Source organism: Anneissia japonica, unplaced genomic scaffold, assembly GCF_011630105.1.
Source record: "Anneissia japonica isolate Jap-2015-1 unplaced genomic scaffold, ASM1163010v1 scaffold287726_len2788222_cov184, whole genome shotgun sequence".
Lineage (NCBI taxonomy): Eukaryota > Metazoa > Echinodermata > Crinoidea > Comatulida > Comatulidae > Anneissia > Anneissia japonica.
In genome coordinates, this window is record NW_022705125.1 from 1,624,397 (window position 1) to 1,647,446 (window position 23,050).

General features: G+C 34.8%; 2 protein-coding genes across 2 annotated transcripts in view; one reads left to right on the forward strand and one right to left on the reverse strand.

Annotated features, from left to right (window-relative positions):
• Positions 1-10,925, forward strand: part of LOC117105298 (cyclic nucleotide-gated channel rod photoreceptor subunit alpha-like) — a 20,773-nt gene extending 9,848 nt beyond the window's left edge. Inside the window, exons 7-12 of the mRNA XM_033246416.1 lie at positions 4,734-4,820; positions 5,843-5,939; positions 7,310-7,425; positions 8,648-8,849; positions 9,146-9,283; positions 9,640-10,925. Of these exons, the coding sequence (XP_033102307.1) occupies positions 4,734-4,820; positions 5,843-5,939; positions 7,310-7,425; positions 8,648-8,849; positions 9,146-9,283; positions 9,640-9,795 (796 nt within the window). The 3' untranslated portion in view covers positions 9,796-10,925. The remainder of the gene's footprint in view (positions 1-4,733; positions 4,821-5,842; positions 5,940-7,309; positions 7,426-8,647; positions 8,850-9,145; positions 9,284-9,639) is intronic.
• A 731-nt stretch (positions 10,926-11,656) lies between these two features.
• LOC117105366 (ubiquitin-conjugating enzyme E2 G1-like) lies at positions 11,657-18,016 on the reverse strand. Its single transcript, XM_033246495.1, has 6 exons — positions 17,861-18,016; positions 15,375-15,477; positions 13,938-14,035; positions 13,365-13,543; positions 12,336-12,431; positions 11,657-11,769 (listed from the first exon to the last, which is right to left on the reverse strand). Exons 1-5 carry the CDS (start codon positions 17,898-17,900, stop codon positions 12,351-12,353), a joined length of 501 nt encoding a protein of 166 aa, XP_033102386.1. The 5' UTR covers positions 17,901-18,016; the 3' UTR covers positions 11,657-11,769; positions 12,336-12,350.
• Between the last annotated feature and the right edge of the window lie 5,034 nt (positions 18,017-23,050).

Genomic DNA, 23,050 nt, shown 5'->3' on the forward strand with positions numbered 1-23,050 from the left:
TATATATAGGCCTAGAGATATAGGGCTATATATATATAACATAAGTATAATGTATTATGTATATAATTATAACGGTATCTAGGCCCAGAGTTTAGAGTCAAGCAGGGAGTTTTTATCGATCTGTTAACACCTACTGTTCATGCACCATTGTTCCATTTGTAATATGAAGAGAGACGGTGGAGTCTGCTGTTAATTAGGTTTAAGTTGTTTTTTCAACATTAATGAGCAGATTAAAGAAAAACCAAATTACTTATCTTGTCAGTATCACTGTGAAAAGAGAGTGAAGAAGCATTATCAATAGACAAAAGGTGGGAATTTGAAGAGATATGTCATAGGTCCGATCAATAAAGCTTAGAAAAAAGGGGAGACGACCCACTATTGATCCTCGAACATCCGATTTAATTAGAACCTTCAGAGTGACAGCCGCCACACATTGTCCAAGACTTTTTTTCAGAATAACAATGCAAAGTTAAAAATAATTAGGATATGAATAATTTACAGTTGATAGAAAAAGAACATATATTCAAATGATTTTCTAAAATCAAATAATACACTAAGTCAGTATGCATTTACTTATTAAAATCGTTAATAAAATCTATCAATATATATAAAGTGAATCGTAGATTTGGCAGGGCAGTTTAGCCCTTTGTATATCGTATTTTAATTATTAAAAATTAACATTTATTTTGCTATAGCGCATATATTACACTGACACCTTTAATATTGATATAAATTATGTTTATAGTTTTCAACAACCTTTTAATTATTTCTCTTTCCTGCATTGCTTATATTCAAGTATCTATGTTGCTATACCTTATAGGCTTAATTAGCAGGCCCGTAGCCAGGTGGGGGGGGGTTATGGTTCTGGCGAACCCCCCCTTTTCTAGCGAACCTCCTCAAATTTTTGAATAAGTCCCACTCGGACGGAATGTCCGTTTTTAACTTACCCAGCATTAAATCAAAATTTAACGCCTTTTTCATTATTTGGTCACCCGTTTTTAAATTGTAGCCTGCGATACAAGCCTACATTCATGGAGATTTAAATTGAACGCAACTCCGGAAAACCATGACTTTACGATAGCTCACGTACATAAGGATGACTTTCACTGGCCTTTAGTTGAATGTTAATTGTAAGAAATGTACCAACCGGTAACGAAATCGATCTCCGTCTACCCAGAGTAAATGGCGCCACCAAACTAAGATAAAGTTTTGCGACTTAATCCACCAAATACTTAATGATTGTGGATTGTGTGGTTAGTAAAATTTCATAGCCATACTGTCCATAGCGCACACTAAACTATTTGCTGATGGAGCATTTGGGAAATTAACATAGTATTAATAAATCAACATGGTCCATCTCAGTCATCATAGCGAGTCACAAAATTAGGAAGTTTGTTTTCAACAGCAGACACACGCAACAGAACGGAGTGCGTCAAAATCTAAAAAATACGTACTGACATTTTGTTATACACATAATACACATTCCCTTGTAGTACAGTAAGACATGTTTCATTAACATAACATACACTGAGGATCGCCAACGAATTGGGTGGGTATTCAAACTTTTACGATATGGTGAACTATTTCGATTAAAATGTTAAAGTGATTATATAAGAATTAGATGAGTCACTGTCAATAAAACAATTCGCGGAAGAGGAGTATTCAAAATATCGGTACTATTAATATAGGACTAATCAGATGACTGACGCCATTCTCCATCGACAATTGATTTTATGTGCATTATTTATCTACAATTCTTATCTACAGTATATACACTAGAGAATATTTACACTCACACCTTTAAAAAACAAGTTACCAACAACGACATCTAAATAGCTGTAGGAAAAACAAATTATCAGCCTGCTGCTCTCTGCCTGAATAGTGATCGTAACTGAACAATAATGATGCAGCAACACACTTGGTCAACTTGTAAAAATTTAGAGCCTTCTGTTGTTTGCCCATAAAACAAATTTTGGAGTGTTATAAAGTACGATTTCAAAACATTGTCATCGTAAAGAAACAGCTATAATATTGAAAACAAACAACTTAAAACAAAACCGGTGTACGGATAAATATTTACAATAGATTTTAACGGTCAACTTGTAATCAAATTATACGACCAATTTTTACACACATTTGTGAGTGACGGTTTGTACTAGACATGCAAAACAAACATTAGCGGTTAGCTGTATAATATCTTTGAATATCATTTTAGACTGATTCATTCATATGCTTGGTGATCTTGTAATCATTTAGAATTCAACAGTTTTTAATAATATGGTCCGTATCGCTACACTTACACACCCGCTTTAAATTTCAAAGGAAAATGTTTTCCCAAATTTTCTTATTGTTAAAGACTCCTATGCAATACTGTAGGCCCCTGGTATAAAACTGACAGATCAATTAGACACTCTGTAGAGATCGATTATGCCCTTTTATATAATAAGGCCATAGGCCTAATGTGTGTGAAGTACTGACTTTGTTAATATCGAATGGGTGAAATTGCGCACAAACTTCAAAATCTTGGCCTAACATACAGTACCAGAGGAAAGGATATCACATTTTATTCACCAAAAAGGATTTTCCACCGACGCACAGAGTAGGCCTTCTAATAGTATGGCCCAAAGCGAACGAGTTTCTGGTCTCGAAAATCAAGACACTTTGTTAAGGCTTATACAGTACAAAATACTGTACAGTATATAATTCATTGAAAAAGGATGTACTTTTAAATGAAGTTTATGTATATATACTAATATTTTGCGAATCTTGGGTTTTTAAAAGCAATCTTGGGATTTTTTAGACCCAATCTTCTGCATGAGACAGAATTATACCCCGACGACATCAAACTTATTGTAGGCCTAGGCTTAAGTACAGTAGGACGTACTACTAGGCCTATGCTTTTGTTGTAAAAGTTAAAATGCATGTAGAGGATGCGCCATAGGCCTGTATTTAAAAAAAAAATACATTTTGTTTATTATTGGTTGGCCTGGGACCTAGGCAGGCAGGTCAGCTTTGCCGTCGAAAGTCCTAGAATTCGACGATTTCGTCATTGATTGGAATGAAAATAGACGGGCTGAATTTCGTTTGTTTTATGAAAGATAGTATTTATCGAACATTTATCTATATAAAAACAAGATTAATATTGTAAAAATTGTATTTCTAAAGACTCATATATAATTCGGTAGACAATAAATATTCAGTAAGATACTAAAAACGATTATAAATTCTGAAATGTGCATCAAATCTCTGCTATTATTAATAATAATAATAATAATAATATTAATAATAATAATAATAATAATAATAATAATATTAATGATAATAATAATAATAATAATAATAATAATATTAATAATAATAATAATAATGATAATAATATTAATGATAATAATAATAATAATAATAATAATAATAATAATAATAATAACAATAACAATAACAATAACAATAACAATAACAATAATAATAACAATAACAATAACAATAACAATAACAAATAATAATAATAATAATAATAATAATAATAATAATAATAATAATATGTCGTTCTTATATAGCGCTTCATGCCTTTACAAGGCTTCTAAGCGCTTCACATTACTACCCCGGTCATTGGATCAAACACATATGGAACACAATGAATACCAAATTAAATTAGTAAATGAAATTATATTATCATTCCATAATATTGCAGCTAGTAATCAGCGCAGGTTGTGTTGGAACCTACCAGGTACACACTTGTACTCCTGGGCGGAGAGAGGCAACCGTAGATAAAGTGCCTTGCCCAAGGATACAAGCGATTTGCACAGCCAGACCTCAAGGTTGGGAGTCCAAGCCACAACCGGTGCGCCAATCAGTTTGTATTAGGTTAAAGTCTTAAAACAATAATTTCGAATTAGGCCTAGTAAACAAATAATTGTAATTAAAGTTTAGGTTCCCATGATGTCAGATGACGTATTCAATATGATGCTATATTTTGGGCTCTGACTTAATTTAACGATGGCCCTGTCAGTTGTAGTAATGACAATATTTGTGCTTTTTTAGCCATGTAGTAAAAATAGTGCTATTATTTTCAGTGTACAATATGAGAGTCAAGAAGAAGTTCAGCTCCTACTTTATTTTGTAACAGGCAACTCTATTTGTTTATATAGGCCTACTGGAAGATTCATTATTTAAGTTAAAACAAGACAAAACTTCTTAAATGTTTTATATATTATTATAAATAATAAGTACATAATTCTTTGTAAATTACTTTATACTTATAATTACTATGATAGCTTGTTTTGTTTTATAATAAATGTGTTGAGTATATTGATATTGATTATGCGATGAGGTTTTTTTTGTATTTCGGTGTGATTAAAACATGCCAATTCTCAGAAAATATTTTCCAATTTTATTATATTACCACCTTTTACTACATAGATCTTTTTCAAAACATAACTGCTTTTATAACATTATAGACCCATTATCGGAGGCTCCGCCCCCGACCCCACCGGGGCCCTTAGGCAGTCCCCTGGACCCCACGCCCAGAGAACCTCCCCACCCTTGAAATGACCTGGCTACGGGCCTGATTAGGCCTTGGCCAGATTAGGCCTATCTGTTTTGGTGTTTTGAATCTATCACAAGATATTAGGCCTATCTTCAAGCCCATGCTTTCTTCTCGCCATGCTGTGGTTTATGCACCTTTTCGAAGTGATTATAAATAATACGATAACATTATTTCATTTGTGATACAGGGACGATGCAACGGTTTTAACAACTCTGAAAGCAGGCGACTTTTTTGGAGAAATTGGTATTCTAAACATAGAGGGCGCTGCAAATAGGTAAGTAAGAAACGCAATCATACTATAGGAATTAAAATGGTGGTTAACCAATCCATTCAATATTTTGGAACGCTTGATGGAATAGAGAGCGTACAGTTTGCAATACGAGTCTATTACTACCAGGTGCTAATTCTGGTTAATGTTAAATTGTGGTAGTCATCGAATTACAGATTATGTATAAAACTTCGATCCAACAAAATGTAAAATCGATGAAACCAAACATCTCGGTCATGAAACCTATCACGATCCATCCTACTTTGTAAGCCTTAGAGTGTAATGTTGCCTTTCGTGTTTACTTCAATCGATACTTTACTTAGGATAACATAGGAACAATTTTCAGGTTTCATATTTTTATAGTGCCTTCCTCATGAACTGACGTCACATTCTCGCTTAAATCTATAATTCAGGGAGTGCGGTAGCTAAATGTTGCTCACAGCATCAGTCAATCAAAATGTAGATTTTGAGGAGACGTTTGTTGGGCCATTGGTCCACGGTGCAATGTGGCCCGTGTGCACGTTAAGCAACTACCGAATCACCAGCAGAAAGACCCCATATTGCAATTAAGTCTTCATATTATTTGTGGATTATCCCTTTTTGAATCCGATCTACATGCATAAAATTAGAAGATCATCTGTTCAAAGTTAATGATGACGTCATTCATAAGAGAAACATTATAATTATTGTAGTTTTATAATATAATATTACTGTACTATATTCATCATTATCATTACTGTACCAACATCACCATCATCATCAGCAATGTTCCAATTATTTAACGTCGCCTTCCGCTGGAAGTAGGCCTATGTATTACTTAATCATAGGTCTACTTGATATGCGTTTATTATTAGTTTTTACTTTTTTGTCGGGGTCAAATTGAGACAAGCTTCGCTTCTATTTTTGATCCTAATTAATTAATTGTAATGTTGTCCACTTTATTTATCATTTGATTTATTAATTGAATAAATGTTAATGGAATTGAATTGAATCTTAAAGACCAGAATTTTGCTTTGTTTTTCTTACAGACGAACGGCAGATGTCCGATCAGTTGGATATTCAGAATTGTTTACATTGTCAAAAGAGGATGTCTTAGGGGCACTCCGGGATTACCCACAAGCGCAGGTAAAACGTTGCTACAGTAACTGTGTAGGTCCATAATTAATAAGATAGATGGGGAAAAAGGTTCTCGAATCAGCGAGTAAGTCAAATTTAGTGGTTGTTATAACCATAATAACGTCAAACACACCGCCGGTAGGTGGCAGTTTTTCCACACAATGATAAGCCTCCGCTCGACCAAATGTTGACTCTTTTAAATTCCTCAAACTTGTTTACTTGTACATTTGAACGTAAATTAACTTTGAAAAGCCTTGGTAAATGTTCCTAAATTGACACCAGTAATTTTGATCCAATAGATTTGAAATGGACTGAAAGAAACTGATGGGAACCTTTCTTATTTAGGAATTGTTGTATATACAGTGAGCGTCGTCACGTTAATATGGGCAAATAAAGTTTTCTGGCCCACTTTTTCATCATAGTCAAAAGAAACGTCTTAATCTACAATCCAGCAATTCGCCTGACAGTTGAAATATTTTATACAAAAACTGCAACGAAATGAATTGGAGAATAGGCCTGTTGTTTTAGCTGAATGTGTGCCTCTCATGGAACCTTTCAGGCAGCGCTGGTTTTCGCTAGGTTAGGTCCAGCCTAGAAGGCTTCTCAAAATTCCATTTTTAAACTGAATGGAAATATAAATCAAATCAACTTACTCTGCTGAATCTATGAATCATTCAAAATGTATACACTTTTTTTTTTATAAGAACACATTTTATAAGAACACTGAGGCTGAAGTTGCTTAAAAATTAAGAACAAATTGAGGCTGAGGTAAAATGTCAAATGAGGTTTTTGAAAAACCAAAAAATTATATCTGTACCTTAGGCCCCTATGAGCAGTAATGTAGGTGTGACTATGTAATACCCCTATAATCAGGTGTACTGTCATTTGGGGCCATTTTTACCAGGCCTTTTTTTCTGGGGCAATTTTTTAAGGGCCCATTTTTACTGTACAATAATAATTTTCTATGTTTGAAAAGTGTGTAAAATAAAAAAAAATTAAGAACATTTTGAGCCTGAAATCGGCCAAAAAATAAGAACACTGAGCCTGGGCAAAATTTTACTGGTTCTTACAACAACAAAAAAAGTGTAATGTTAAGCATGTTAAAGCATCTTCCTTGCTAACCTCATTACATTTTAAACGATTCTACATTTTCGACATCACTCTTAACTAATTCATTCACTCCAGTGCGACTCAAATGGCGCCATGACGGTACATCAAAGAAAATGATGATTTTGTTGTAATTTAGATGAAAAATTAGCTTAGGATCATCACCTAAGCTTGAGCAAAATTATCTAAAACAGAAAAACCGAACTAAAGGCCACTTTAAAATGTTCCCGGGTAGATAGTTGTAGTAAATCTGGTGTGTTTTTTCTCCTTAGAATGTTTTGGAAGAAGAGGGTCGAAAACGATTGAACGGCCGTCGGGTGACGCCAAAATCCACTGAACCCTCACCCAATAGGCCAATGGTGATCCAGGAAGTAACGGACCTGTCTAGGTATAAATGTTGAATGTTCTATCTGACCTGTCTTGCATTCAGTCTCATCATGGTTTCATCAAGGACTTTTAACTGTTAAAAGTCATTGGTTTCATGATAATTGTCAACTCTCCATCATGTTAATAATAATGCACCATTTAACGCATAATTATTGCAAAATAACTACATCACGTTTTATGTTATTTACCCCGGTCACTAGATCAAACACCTAGGCCTATGGAATACATCCTCGCCTATCTAAAGCTTTGTCTACACTATCAAATTATCACATTAATATGTGACAAAACAAAAATGTGATGTGTCCATAATAATATGGGTACGATGACGTCATATCACATACTATCAAATTGTATTAAAAAAAAGTGAACTTGTTCAACTCTTATTTTCCATCACATTGTGTCACAATCAGCAGACGGCGTCGCGTCGTCTAGCGCTCGAAGGGAGCGGAGTTAGATTCGTCGTACGGCCGTCGTACGACGAAGTGAGTGCTTGGCTTAAGGAACACCATTAGTAGGCCTATTGGATCCTACCACAGGCCCGTAACCAGGATGGGGGGTTCGGACGAACCCCGCCGTTTGCTAGCTGGCCCCGCTTGGATGGCAAAAAAAAAAATCTCGAAAGAAGATTGCTTAAACTTAAAAAAAAAAAAAAAAAAACAATCCTGTTCAAATAATCTTTATAGACAGTAGCAACATTTAATACAAGTTTCAAGATGGAATTCTTATGTATGTGGTCAGCGCAATTGGTTGGTCGTTAACATCTTCAAAAGGCTCCACTTTTTCCAAATTTGAACCCCCTCCTGGGTGGAGAGGAAAATGTTAAATTTGACTTTTTCATATTACTCCAAAACATAATATTTACCTTGAAAGTCATTCAAAGTACTGTACAGTATTTTTTTAAAAATCTGTTACGTCAAATCTCTGTTCGTGATCAACGTCCTTATGTGTGTATCATTTTTATATTTCTATTTGACTGATTGTTATGATTATTCTTATTTACATGTATGATTTTAATAAATTCAAGTGTATCGTTGTGTGTATATATAAGTATAAGAATATCATTCCCACATATCTGAATTATGACTCACAGGCTTAATCAATGCAATAGTTTTGGACTTGTTATCAATTCATAAACTTTTAGAGTAGGCCTAATAGGCATTTTTAATTTTATACAGTAATACCGGTACATTATTATGCACTAAATTAATATTATACATTGACAGGGATTCTTCTTTGGAAAGAACCGCTCCCCAGAGCGCTCCGGGAAGTCTAGCAGACGTGAAGATGATGAAATCCAAACTTGAAACGCGAAAATCTCTTAGACCTGTGGAAGTTAGTGCAAGAAAACGCAGAGTAGCTCAAGTCGAAAATTCATTAACAAATGAAGTGATGGAGTTAGTTCAGAAAGCTGTAAAAGACAAGCTGGTAAGTTCGGCCTAATATGGTCTTGACGAGATTTTATACAAAGACTTTTCAAACTTTATAATTCAACACGTTATGTTGACCAGACAAGTGTATTTTGGTCGAAGATCATAGACTACAGTGCCTTGCTTGTTAAATTATGACGTTAGGAAAGCTTGGTAGGCCTACTTTTAGGCCGAGGACAGTAACGTCGGCCGAACGTGTTATGACCGTTGGCGACGAATACGTCTCCGCTCTCTCTGCGAGCGCGTGACGACGAATATTAAATAAGCTATAATGTACTGTGTTTGTTTACATAGAATAAAGTTGCCAGCGAAGCTAGACAGTTGAAAAAACACTCCAAAGAATTAGAAAAACAAGTAGTAGATCTCGAGATACAAAACGAACAACAGAGGTTGGAAATTCACAGACTACAACAGAAAATCAAGAAACTTGAGGTTAGTTGCTGATAGTTGATGATGTAAAATTTGTGGTTTCTTCATTTTCTCTTTTTAAATTCCGAAATTCCGAAATTAAAAACGAAAAATTGATATTGGTAGATATGTTTAGAATGTTCTCGAGAGTATCGTTGATCTTACAAGCCAGAAGTATTTCAAGTCGCCATTTCCCTGTGTTGTTCTATTATTGTATAATGGTTTCCAATGGGTCCACTTTACACTGGAACGAACCTCTAAATTAAGTCACGCTACCCGGGCATGTGTTAATACTGCAATAAGTAATTGGTCTTCATTTTATAAAATTGACTTGATTCTTTTTTTTTTTTATTTACATTTTATATGATGCTAATTTACAGATTGAGCCACCTCCTAAACCAGCAGCAGTAACAGTTGTGGAAAGAGCGACTAGTATGACTCCACCACCGCCAAGAACACCAGTGACTGATAAAACAAGCAAGACCGCTGCTGCGCCGGCAATCGTTGAGGGCGCCAAACCAGAAGGAACTACCTAGGTCAAGGCTGTACAGCAATCTTCACCGAAACCTACAAATAATATGCCTATAAGTTCCTGACACGAAACAACAAATAATATTGAAAGAGAAAATGCTCTTCCTATTTTTAAAAGATAATTTATATATTCTAATACCAAATATAATATATTTATCATTCGAAATAAAGTATTACAGTCTGATGGTGAAACAGCTGAACAACAAAACAGCAAAGTTTGTTGCTCAAATAAGTTCTACTGAAGTATTATGATGTGACGTAAGAGTCGATAACTCTTTAACACAAACGATGAATGATAGGTATTATTTGCACTTTGGTAACTTTCAGAAACTGTTTAATGGAACTGGGTTGAATTATAATTCATAAACTTCAATCTAGCTCACCTACTTCAAATTTTCTAGTAAAAGTATATAAAATATGAGCTGGTGTTGTAATGAACATAAATTTATCCATTCAAAATAGTTTGTGTTTCTTTTTATTTGTATCTTTTCACTTTTTAGTCACCGATAGCCAAGACTGAATTTCTACTTTATCTATCACATCCGATAGAGGGCGTCTGGTAACAGACACATCATTCACATGGATAAAAGCAAAGCTTCCACTACTAATTGTAGTTAGAAATCCTGATGGAATACTTTTCATAATAAAGAGCTGATAAGGTATTTTATGCTTATACCCATATTTATTACATCTTTAATTTTACAATTGTTGCCGGTTCCAAATTTAGCTAATTTCTGCTTTATGTAAATACTACCATAATATAAATCAAAACAAAAACAGCACATCTACCGTTATAATTATTCTAGTCAATATTAAATTCACATTTTTTTAGCTAACATTAACAGAAAAATTATAAGCAAGCAAACAATGTGACAAAATGATTCATTTTTACATTTTCGTTGAATAGATTTAGCGATTGTCAATTATTTAAAGTTGGAGAAAATGCTCAGATAAAATCTTAGTGATATTTAGGGCAAGTTTAGCACATCCTAATTAGTTCTTCATTCATATTTTAAGCTTCACGACATGTAGTATAGAATTGGGAAATATAATGCATGCACAGAAAAATAATACTATTTTACAGAATTATAAGGAACATCTGAGCACTCAACAAAAAAAAAATAGAAAACAGAAATTTATAAAACCAATACAAGTTTGCTTGTGAATAACACACTACTTTGCATCTTTAGTTTGTGCAGCAGGGCAAAAATAAAACATACACACATTAGAATAACATACTATTCCATACCCTTTCACATCCCACAGCCAGCAGGAGTCATACAGACATCAGATTGTGTGTATAACTTTAACCAGAAGAAGATTCACCAGTTATTTCCAGTATATATACACATGACCGCATTTTAATTACACTTGGAAGTCAATTTTGTAACCACAATAAAGCCATTGTTTATTCTATTTATACTACTGTATTAAGATTGACTTGGAGCATTCTGGTCAAGCCATTGTTTATTCAGATCCACTCGTTTTTTTCCAGAACCTTGCTTTTTAACCTATATAAATACAGTACTATTATAAATACATTGTCTTCACCGGGCTCATGCAAAATGCTGTCTCTTATACACATCTAGATGTGTATATATATATACATATATACTGATCTCTGATTTTTCATCCCAATATCCATTTGGACGGATGAGACTCAATATCAAACTAAACTAAACTGCATAACATACTAGATTTACATCAAAACAATTCATCGATTTTCATTAACAATCAGTGAAAATTAAAATAAAACAAGAAACATCCAGAAGTAAATAAACAGAACAACGAGCACTATAAATAGATTTTGTTTACTTATATTCGCTACAAGAATCGCAAATGTTATTTAGTAGTTTTTGTTGTTTGTACTGAAATCATTGGAAACAGGTGCACGTTTTGTGGCCAGTATGTTTTACCTGAGTCTTACTAACATGCTGTCTTGGCACAGTATGCCTTATGTACAAACCCCTCCAATTTTGCTAGAAAAGAAAAAACAAAATCACACATAATATATAATATTTACAATAATATACAGTTGAACTTGCCTAAGTCGAATCCTAAACGGCACTGAAAAATTGTTCAACTTGTATAAAATTTGACTTGTGGTTCATTAATTAATGGAAAGCACAACAACTTGGCATGTAAAATAATATCGACTTAGGCACTGTAATGTGTATAGAGCACTACACTTGTTTCTCAGGGCGCTGCCAAGCACCCGCTGCTGGTTAATGACAACGTACTGAATATTCAGTACAAATGAACATAGATAGGGCAAAACATCACTCCTATGATTATGATATTTTCCTGTTGCAACCACACATCAAAATAGCATTTGCAGTACCCTCTGCTACTTGGGGATTGGATTCCACACTAGTCACTAAGCGAGAGAACTGTGGTTGACACCAGGCTAGTTATCTTGAGGTTGTGGGTTCGATTCCCACCCGAATCACTTCATTGGGAACATACTGAGTATTCAGTACGAAACATCACTCCTATTTTATTACATAATAATAAAATATTTCATAATATACTATTTTCATCTCACCTCTTATTATAATGTTCAAAGCTCATCTTGTGATTTCCTGACACACCTGCGTACTTTCACCTTGAAGAGTCCATGATAATCATCTCGCCAATCTTTCTGCAAGATTTAAAATAACTTTACTGTTAAAAATGTACTATGAAGAGAGGAAAATAAGAGGTTATACAGTAGTTTCTGCCTGATTTTTTTAATGTTTTTTTGAAATAAATAAGATGATAAGAGGAGGTTATCAAATTATTCTTTTGACATGAAGGCTGGAAGATATGAATGGAACACAACTGCACAAGCTGCAGCTCAATCACTGAAATTGGTGAAACTCTCAGTCTAGGAACTAAGCCTTTTATTATTTTCATTTTTGACATTGCTTTGGGGCCCCAAAAGCAACAAAGTCACCATGAAAAAAGTCTGGAGCCCCAGTAAACTAAACTTAACTACATGTAGCTACTGTATAATATAAAAATATATGTTCAAAAAAGTAAAAAAGTGAAAGGCCAAGATAAATTAAAATCTTATTATATACAACCCCACCAGGTACCCATTTATACTCCTGGGTGGAGAGAAGCAATGCAGATAAAGTGCCTTGCTCAAGGACACAAGCGAAATGTACAGCGAGGGATTGAAACCCTGACCTCGACGTTAGGAAACCAAACCGTTCCACTGCACCAAATTGCTTCATATTTATTGTTTGCAAACAAGAAAGATGATTGTGTGAAGTCTCGCCTTAAATATAGGTCTACTATAGATGACCATGTAAACATACTAAACAGCTACTTCATATTTCACTGGTTTTGGTGGTTATGGCGCCTTAAATTCCTTTGAAATTGGTCCTGGTGACTAAGCCCCCAAAAGTGTTGGATGAGTTTTAAAAAAAACAAAAACATGTCAAGCAGTACACACACTCTCCCAATGGGGGCCTATTCATTTTAAACATGATTACATGTAACAGTTTAAAACATATGAAATAACATAATATGTAACATTATGAAACATGTAACACAATATAACATAACATATGTAACATCTGTAACTTACTGCTGCATCCACGTTTGCTGGGGATTCATCGTTTGGGCTGGCCAACATTGAAATGACGCTGACTAAAATAGATTCTACTGTGTGAACTGGTAACCATCGTTCCGAAGCCTCTTCGTAGCCGTATTTGTCTTCACCGGGCTCATGCAAAATGGATATGCAAACGTCGCCATCTTTACCAACTAGATGAAAATAAAAATACAATTGGCTGGTTTCTATATATACAAAAATAATTAATTTACTCTCAGGTCTGCTAAGGCGACCTGGTTGATTATTGAGGCTAGGTCCTAACCCTATTCGTTGTGGTGTCGTCACATGAACAGGTTTTGGGATATTTGCACATAAGCTGCAAAACATACCAGATTCATAAATCAGTGTCTGCTTGGGGATACAACAATTAATGTGGGAATCAAAATAATGACATCATAGTTAATTATTATTATTATTATTACTATTATTATTATTATTATTATTGTTATTATTATTATTATTGTTATTACTATTTTTACTATTATTAGCTGTTGTTGTTAACTCACTCAACAGTGATAATAAAATTAAAAATTATAATTTACTTACTATTAGGATGCCAGATCTCAGAAATGAACTTCATTTTGGGAGGTTTTTGTGGGTATTCAGATGGGAATTCTAGATGTGCTTTAAATAATCCTCCTTCACTGTAAAAGAAACATATACTGTGAAATGTCAACACAAGAATTAGCAACTGTTAGTTGTGCCCTTTGAACTTTGTGTTCCCCAGGTCTTGGTAGGCTATCAATGTGTTAAAGCTAGGCTCCAGAGGAAACAACATTGTTGATATGTTGTACAAATGATTTTCTAAGACACAAAAAAGTTGTTTGACAAAAAAGGGTTAATGAGCTACTGATTTTTGAATACAGCTCTCCAGGCAATATTAAGGGATGGGCGTCATGTGACCTAACTTGGGTGTTGATATAAACAATCCACTGACACAGAGGTGTTTTACACGGACAATTCTATCGCGGCCATCCCTTGTTTATTGCTGTAAAGATCATCATAATTCCCAGTAAACTCTACCAAATTGATTGGAAATTAAACTTCAGAATTTTGCCTTAATGTTTTGCTAATGCTGTAATTGAGATTTTTCGACAAATGTTAGGCCTAGGCCCCTAGGCCCCCTACGGCATGTTTAGGTATGCATGATGGTCTTCGACCCGCGAACTACGCTGCGATGTTAGGGCCAGCTAAGGTTTATGAAGGATAACTTAAATTTAGAAGCATACAATGCTTTAAGAATGCTAGGATAAGTAAATAAACACTATTTTGAACAATCGTATTGCCTTTCCTAGCTATTTACTTCTCATGTTAACAGTGGGTGGTTGTTTTCATAACCATAACATATCTTTTCTATGCTACCGCACTGTAATGTTTTTCATGTACACACAAGTTAGGTCATGTGACCGCCTGTAAACAATAATCGCTAAATCCCTCTATTAAAGTGGTAATTAATTGGACTGACCTATCGGGGGGGGGGGGGGGGGGGGGGGGGGTGTGTTAGAAAAAATGGTGGATAAAACCCTTTTCCCCCCAGATTTTAAATATACAATAATTTGTATCTTAATTTTCTTACTAAAATTATTTAAGTACAAAAAATTTTTAAAAAAATTCCTTTGGAGCCTGGCTTTAAGGTTACTTCCCACTAGGATGTAGCACATGGAGAAAAGATACAATGCTGCAATGAATGTGTTAAGCTCCAAGTGGAACCACTGACATAAGGAGTCACTATACAACATTGCTTGCATGGTTTACTACAATTTGAACCAGTTTCACAATGCAAGAAGCAAACTCAATGAGAAATGCACAATTGACAACACTGAGAGTGGTACACATCGGTGTATGCTAGGGTGTAGGCAAACCCTGTTTTAAGTTTTCACTGGAATACGGATTCAGGTCTACCCGTGGTACTGTACATTCAAATGCATTCCTTTGAACAAACAATTCAAGAGAGATACAGCATATGAAGTGGTACTGACTTACTAATATGTACTTGGAGGGCCTATTATCAGCACCTCCCATTTAAACAAGTTCTCATCATCAACAAGTCCTGCTGAAAAACCCTCTGTAGGATTTTTTTGCAAATCTGAAAAGAAAACAATAAAAATTGTTGTTAGGGAAATAGTAACAAGGTCACATGTAGAAAATTTGGTATCAGAAAATGTTCAAGTATCATATAGTTAACTAATAATATATCTTTTGCGTTGGTGCCTATTAAAAAATTTCTGCTATGTGCTGTCAATTTCTAATTTACTTCCGTTTTCTATAATTGACATTATGATTTGATTTTATTTGATTTCTGTTTTGTCATTATTCCAAATCTGGAATGAAAAATTTTGGCTAAGCCCCTGGAGACCCATAGTGTAGAACAACATGTAATGGATACATTGTCCTTATCCTGTGTATAACTATCATGTGAGCCCAGTGACCAAACTCCAATTAAAAGCCGATGCTTACAGTACTTCACTGTCAAACACAGTTGCAATTTGTAGTATCACAAAAATGGCTCGATATTGAGGTACCTGTAATTGTTAATTATTAGTAATATACCACAGAAAAATATATACCAGAGAAATGCATTTACAATTATATAGTGAGCATACAGTAATCAATACTTTTAACATCACAATGTTGAAACTATTTATTCTGAGAGCGCTTTCGTTAGCTTTTAAATGGATGTGATCTAGAACCGTTCATGTTGTTGAATAGCGCAGTGTATCCTAGACATACTTCATGTACTATAAATTTTTTCTCATTTTTTTCATCAACCATAATCCATATATTTATGATGAGAGCTGACCAGGTTTATACATTAAAGTAATGTATGCATACTTTTTTTGTTAATATTCTTTTGGAAAAATTTGCAGGTGGTAAGACTCTAAGAATGGGTCATCAAGCCAAATTTTGAGCAAATGCAAGAAAATCGGCCCTTGGAAAATGAAACAAATTTAAAGGCCTAATTTTTGCGTGGAAGATATATTCCCTGAGCAGGCCCTACTTACAATCTGGGACTAATGCCAGATTAGTCTACTGGGTGTAGAACCGTTTCAGCCACAAACAGGTTTGGCCATGATGTATGGAACACATTTTGTATTTTTTTTATTTCAGTTAATTCGATACATTGAATGAGTAATACATATCATAATACTAGTAATAAATATGCGTATTGACTTAAATGTAATAAGTATGGGCAAACAACATGTTTTATTTGTCAATTCACTCAGAGGGATACCTGTTTAGGGCTACATACTGTACTAGACACGAGCAGTGGCGGACCGTCAAGGCAAGCAAGGTATGTAGTGCATACCCTGACTAAAACAAATAAGAAAATATAGTAGTACAGTTTCTGTGTTTGATTTAGAATTTCTTAGCCAAAATCTTCTACATAAACCTTAATTTTTCGAGTGGATTGCTGTAGTTTATTGAAAAAGAAAAGTTTTTTAAGGTTTGGCCTGGTTTGGCCTACTTTGGTATCTAGAATTCACATTCGGGCCTATCGCATCGTACTCAGCTGCTTAGAATTTCTGCATGGCTGGTTTTTATTATCAATCAATCATGTATTCAGTGAGACAATAGAAGTCAGAACATACCCTACAACGCTTAAATTTGCTATTGTGACAACCGTGTGGTGGCGTCAGAATAGCCAATTTAACACTGGAATGGAAGCAGTGCTTCCAAGAGTATGTGCGCATGCTCTTCTTCTCGCAAATCAGAACCTCCACTGCCGATCGTGTATTCTATCTATATGCCTAATCTCAATGATTAAAGATTAAATAAATTTGCATGCATATAACCGGTATAGAAGAAACTTTGAATTATTATTATTTGAATTGAAATATGTTAAAAATAAAGGAATAGGAATTATTTTGAAAAGAAGATACTACAACCATGCTGGCATTAAATATAACATTCATTTGTATTTTGGCTATAGCGCAATCTGATCCTGTATAGTACTAGGCTTACGAATTTCCTGATTATTTGGATGTTAATGATTTCGCGGCCTAACTGGTTCGCGGCCGAAACGGATGGTATTCTGTACTGCACTCTGTGTGTAAGAAGCCTAGGCTTAGGCTAGGTCTGGCCCGTGTTTAAAAATCAAACAATAGGCCTACATAAACAAAGAAAGGAAACAAAACAAAAACGTCATCAGCACCACGTTAGTTGTGGTTATAAATTACACACACATTAAAACGACTAATGAGTAAGGCTAAAATTTACATTCTGTGATTGTACTTATTTATCAGAAAATAGATATTTGTTATACATCGATCAATCGATCAACCGGAATTACCAAAGTTAACCTAGGCCTAGGCCCTAGGCATAGGCCAAATACCGCAGTGCAAAGAGACACCTTTCGGTTTTTCCTAACAACCAAGATTAGCCTAGGCTAGGCCTAATAATAATGATAAAGCCTACACATTGACTAAACCTACAATCACTTTGAAGATGGTGTTTATATATAAATATACCTATTAGCTGTCTTTTAAGGAGTAAAGCAGGTTGATCCATAACTCGGCCTAGGCTAGGCTAACTAAAGCAGTGGAAATCTGAACGTTCTAAAGATGCCACTTCGAGCGAATACCAGTTCGAGCGGATGCCATTTCGAGCGAAACGGGTCCAGATTTGCGAACATTAACTTGTGCGAATTTCATATTTTGACCGAACAATTAATTTGATCGTTTTTCGCCCTCTTCGGACTCAAATTATGACGTAGGCCTAACATTTTGTATCTCACTAAACTGGTAATACAGTTAAAATTCAATTACAATTACAATACAATCATAATTATAATTTTCTTGTTTCAGTACAAAACCCCAGATTGAACACAAAACCGTGAATTCAGAATGAAACGTGCGAAATTTGATAAGAGATATACCGTATTTATTTGAATAAACGCCAGTTTTAAAGCCCCCCCCCCACCCTCCACTATATAAACGCCCCCTCCAGAGCCTCATTTGAAATATGCCTCCCTCGAAAAAAAACTCGTCACATCGGAGCCTTTATTTTTTTCTCTTATAAACGCACCCCCACCCCCTTATTGAGTGTAAACAAAACTAATGGGAAAACAAAACTAATGGAAACAACACCATCTCATCATTATCCTGTTAATATTTTAAAACAGTAGAATTAGTACATTTTTTGTCTTTATGATCACGGTATAAATAAAATAAATGCAATACTTTTTGCATTATCTAATTAATAGAAAGTGAAAAAAAACCGACGGTGCGATGTACTAGGATAAGGTCTGTTAAGCTTTGTATTTTTTTTTGTCACAATGTGGTTACAATCAATCACAGGGAGGAGGATGTGTATTGATTCTTATAACCCTATTATAATTTTATAATAATTTGTTATGCCAAAATCACACAAAACGAAAACCTATTAATTTGATTACAGTATTACTATTTGGAGTGGGTAGCCTGAATGTCTAGACTTTTAACTGAACCATACGAACTCACTGAGAGAGTAAAAAATTATCACCGAGCACTGTAGGGCTGCAAATGAATATAACGGTATCGGAAGAAGAGCATCGACAGCAATGGTATGTGAAATCAAACAGCGTTGCAAGTGAAAAAAAAAAAGTGTACTTGTCAAATTATCGCTTATTAATTAGATATCGTCTCAGTTTTTAAATACTGTATTGTTATTGTAAAAAAGTTTTCCAGGTCTATATGGGTGAGCGGTGCGATAAGTGCGCGTACGCGCCCCACCAAATTTGAAAAGTTCCACATTTTCATGACAGTCGAGAATGCACTGAATATAAAATTTGGTGATTTCCTTTGATTTAAGAAAGTCATAAATACTTACAAATTAACCATTCATCTATTGTTTGGCCTGTATTGGAGATTGGTTATAAAATTAAGCCCTTTCTCGGTAACCCCAATGTTCAAAAGTGTAAACAGTCACTCAGAGTGACGAAGCGTTCATTTAAGAGAATTGGTTCAGACCTGTCGTCGATACACCCCACAAGGAGGAATTTTGTGGTTTCCTAGCTTGAGCTCGCTTTTTGCTAGCATTAATCCCACGACTCATACAGTACAAAGTTTCCTTAAGCTCCTCTCATCCTCCTCCTCCTCATCATCATTATCTTCATCATAATTATTAATTTCCCGTAGTAAAGTATGGGGGAAATATTGGCGGATTTAAGTGGCCAGCACCTCCCCCACAGCACCTCCCCCCTCCCCTTCAAGGTTAAATGTGTCTTCCAGTGATAGAATAACCACACATTGCACGTTCTCTCATCAGGGGTGGAGCCAGCGGAGGGGCCGTGGGACAAGGCCCCCCGTCGGGGAGAAAAACCACGATTCATCGGAAAGAACAAAAAATGTATGTACTTTTTACATATTAATAGAACCATGGAGGTATTATTCAATAATACCTCCATGGTAGAACCAAATCCGATTAAATAAGCCTTTGAAACCCTTTGTCATATTTTTCGGGAGATTTTTTTTTAGCAATTTTGAGCGACACCCGTCCACGCCCACTTTTTTTTTGCTGGGGACATCGGAGGTATAACAATTTTTATACCTCCATGGTTACACAGTGCATTTTGGTATTGAAACAAAAAGAAAAACAATCTCTTAGATAAATTCGCCCTTGTTATGGTTCGCACTAAACGCATCCGCTGAAACTGGCATCCGCTCGAACTAGCATTCGCTCAAGTAGCATCCGCTCGTTGACCGGCATTCGAAGCAGTGTGACCAGTGCTATGCAAATCAAATTATGCCATGAGTTGATGGGAAATTATGCTAGATTATGACAAAATAATGTAGAATGTGGTTTATACAATAGGCCTATACCATTCTGTCCATGTGGTGGCCAAGGATTTGCCCTATAGGGTTAGGGAAAGTGTTTAGGGATTTGAAAGATTTTATTTAAAAGTCACACTCTGTACAAAATTGTTTTCCTCCAACGGCAGGGCACCACCATCCAGAGACACATTTTGTTTTATTATATAGCAGGGGCGGATTAGGTTTGAGGTGTCTTCCCCCTCCCACCTCCTTTTGAAAAGCAAAAATAAAATTAAAAAATTAAAATCATACTAATGACATTATTGTACATTATCGTAATGAATTAAAAAGTTTTGTTGAATTTTGTGACAATAATTACCTACAAATTATATAAAGATAAATTTTAACCAATCATCATCAAAGGAAAAGAAATTGAAATCGTTTTTAGTAATTGATTGAGCGGAAGTGACCATATTGTTTTATTTGTTTAAAAAATGAATCTTTAGATGTATTGCTCGATTTACATTTAATTCCAGTGAACCTTTGTTGCTTTCTCTCTATATGTAGTGTTTGGATATGTTATGTCCTGTTGGGCTGGTAATTCTACCGGAGTGAATCTCACGGAAAATAACCCATTTTCCGAAAATTCATAATATGCCTATTTGCATGTTATTACTATACTATCAATTGTCTCACGGAAGTCGGTGCTGATGGATGTCACCGTGTACAGCAAAATAAAATTAGATGTGTTATAAAAAAAGCTCATTTAAAGAGATCTAAGTGACTTGGAACCCCTATTATTGCTAATTTTGCTGTGGGTATATATATTTTTTTAAAGTGGGCATAGGGCCTACTTCCTAATTATGTTAATAATGTATTTTAGTTTCAATCAATCAATCAATCAATCATGGAATTTTTATAGCGCCAAAATCCATCAAATATTTTCAAAGGCTCTTTATCCTTAACCTCTTGAAAATGTCAACAGATCGGGACATCAAGTCTTGACGAAGAGAATTCTACAGACGAGGTGAAGCACATGTGAAAGCTCCTTTTCCAAAAGACTCCAGTCTATGTCGTGGCACATAGGAGTCATTGATTGGAAGAACGTACCGTTAGTTTTTAGTTTAATGCAGGGTCCTGGGTTCAATTCCTGTTGCAGTTGTTTTTTTTTTCTCCACTCTACTCTATAAGCCTCACACTGAGATTTTTACTTTGTGTAAAGCATCGTGTGTGTGTGTAATTTGTCTTGTGAACGGGAATCCTTGGCACATGTGAATAAAATAAATATATAAAATAAATAAACAAATAAACAAATAAAATGTAGCATAATTCCGTTAATCACTTAAACCAACAACTCATTTTCGAAAAATGTTTTCCCATACTAATCTTTTCCTTGGAAGCACATTTTTCTTACCGGAGAGTTTGCTTCAAGTAGGTTAATATATAGTACATTTTGTGTATTATCATTAGCAGTTAGGCCTACGGTAGCTTTTTTAAACAAATCATATTTTTCAATTTACAAAACAACGGATACTGAATTGAAATCGCTGGCATTATCCTCACCATTAGTCAGGGCCATTAGCATCATCATCAATGCATTATCAACATTATCTGTTTATCATACCGTCAACACTCCGCTGTCATAATCATTAATAAATAGCATCGTCATTATCATAATCAATAACTGTTATCATTATCATTTTTTCATCATCTTCATTCAGAGGTTTTCAAGTCCATGCTCAAAGATCATTTGATTTCATAATTTACTAATCTTCTTTCCATTAGGCCTACCTTTTTCTTCGTTTTCGTCCTTTTATCTTACAATGGGTTGCGGAATTTTGCGGAGACGATTATGACTCATTTTGTAAGTGTCTAAATGTCGTCATCGTACCATTTCTATTAATGCTCATCCAATACTCCCATCCTTCTTTAAAACGTCCAGCATCATCAGTGTTGCCTTGGTTACAGTATCATCAATGAGCCTTTTGTTAAATACATAGGATTTATTTAATTTGTATTTTTTTCTAATAACTGCCGGCTCTTTGTATCTGTTGGTTTCATGAGTTATACAGTGGCGGTTTGCATTACACACTTTTTAAATTGACTGATTAACACCAAGGTGCATTAAGAATGTAATTAGACTTTACATCAGCGAAGAAAAAAGCTAGATGTGTATAAGAGACAAGACGAGGTGAAGCACATGTGAAAGCTCCTTTTCCAAAAGACTCCAGTCTATGTCGTGGCACATAGGAGTCATTGATTGGAAGAACGTACCGTTAGTTTTTAGTTTAATGCAGGGTCCTGGGTTCAATTCCTGTTGCAGTTGTTTTTTTTTTCTCCACTCTACTCTATAAGCCTCACACTGAGATTTTTACTTTGTGTAAAGCATCGTGTGTGTGTGTGTAATTTGTCTTGTGTCCTTGGCACATGTGAATAAAATAAATATATAAAATAAATAAACAAATAAAATGTAGCATAATTCCGTTAATCACTTAAACCAACAACTAATTTTCGAAAAATGTTTTCCCATACTAATATTTTCCTTGGAAGCACATTTTTCTTACCGGAGAGTTTGCTTCAAGTAGGTTAATATATAGTACATTTTGTGTATTATCATTAGGAGTTAGGCCTACGGTAACTTTTTTAAACAAATCATATTTTTCAATTTACATAACAACGGATACTGAATTGAATTGGCATTATTCTCACCATTAGTCGGGCCATTAGCATCATCATCAATGCATTCATCATTATGTTTATCATACCGTCAACACTCCGCTGTCATAATCATTAATAAATAGCATCGTCATTATCATAATCAATAACTGTCATCATTATCATTTTTTCATCATCTTCATTCAGAGGTTTTCAAGTCCATGCTCAAAGATCATTTGATTTCATAATTTACTAATCTTCTTTCCATTAGGC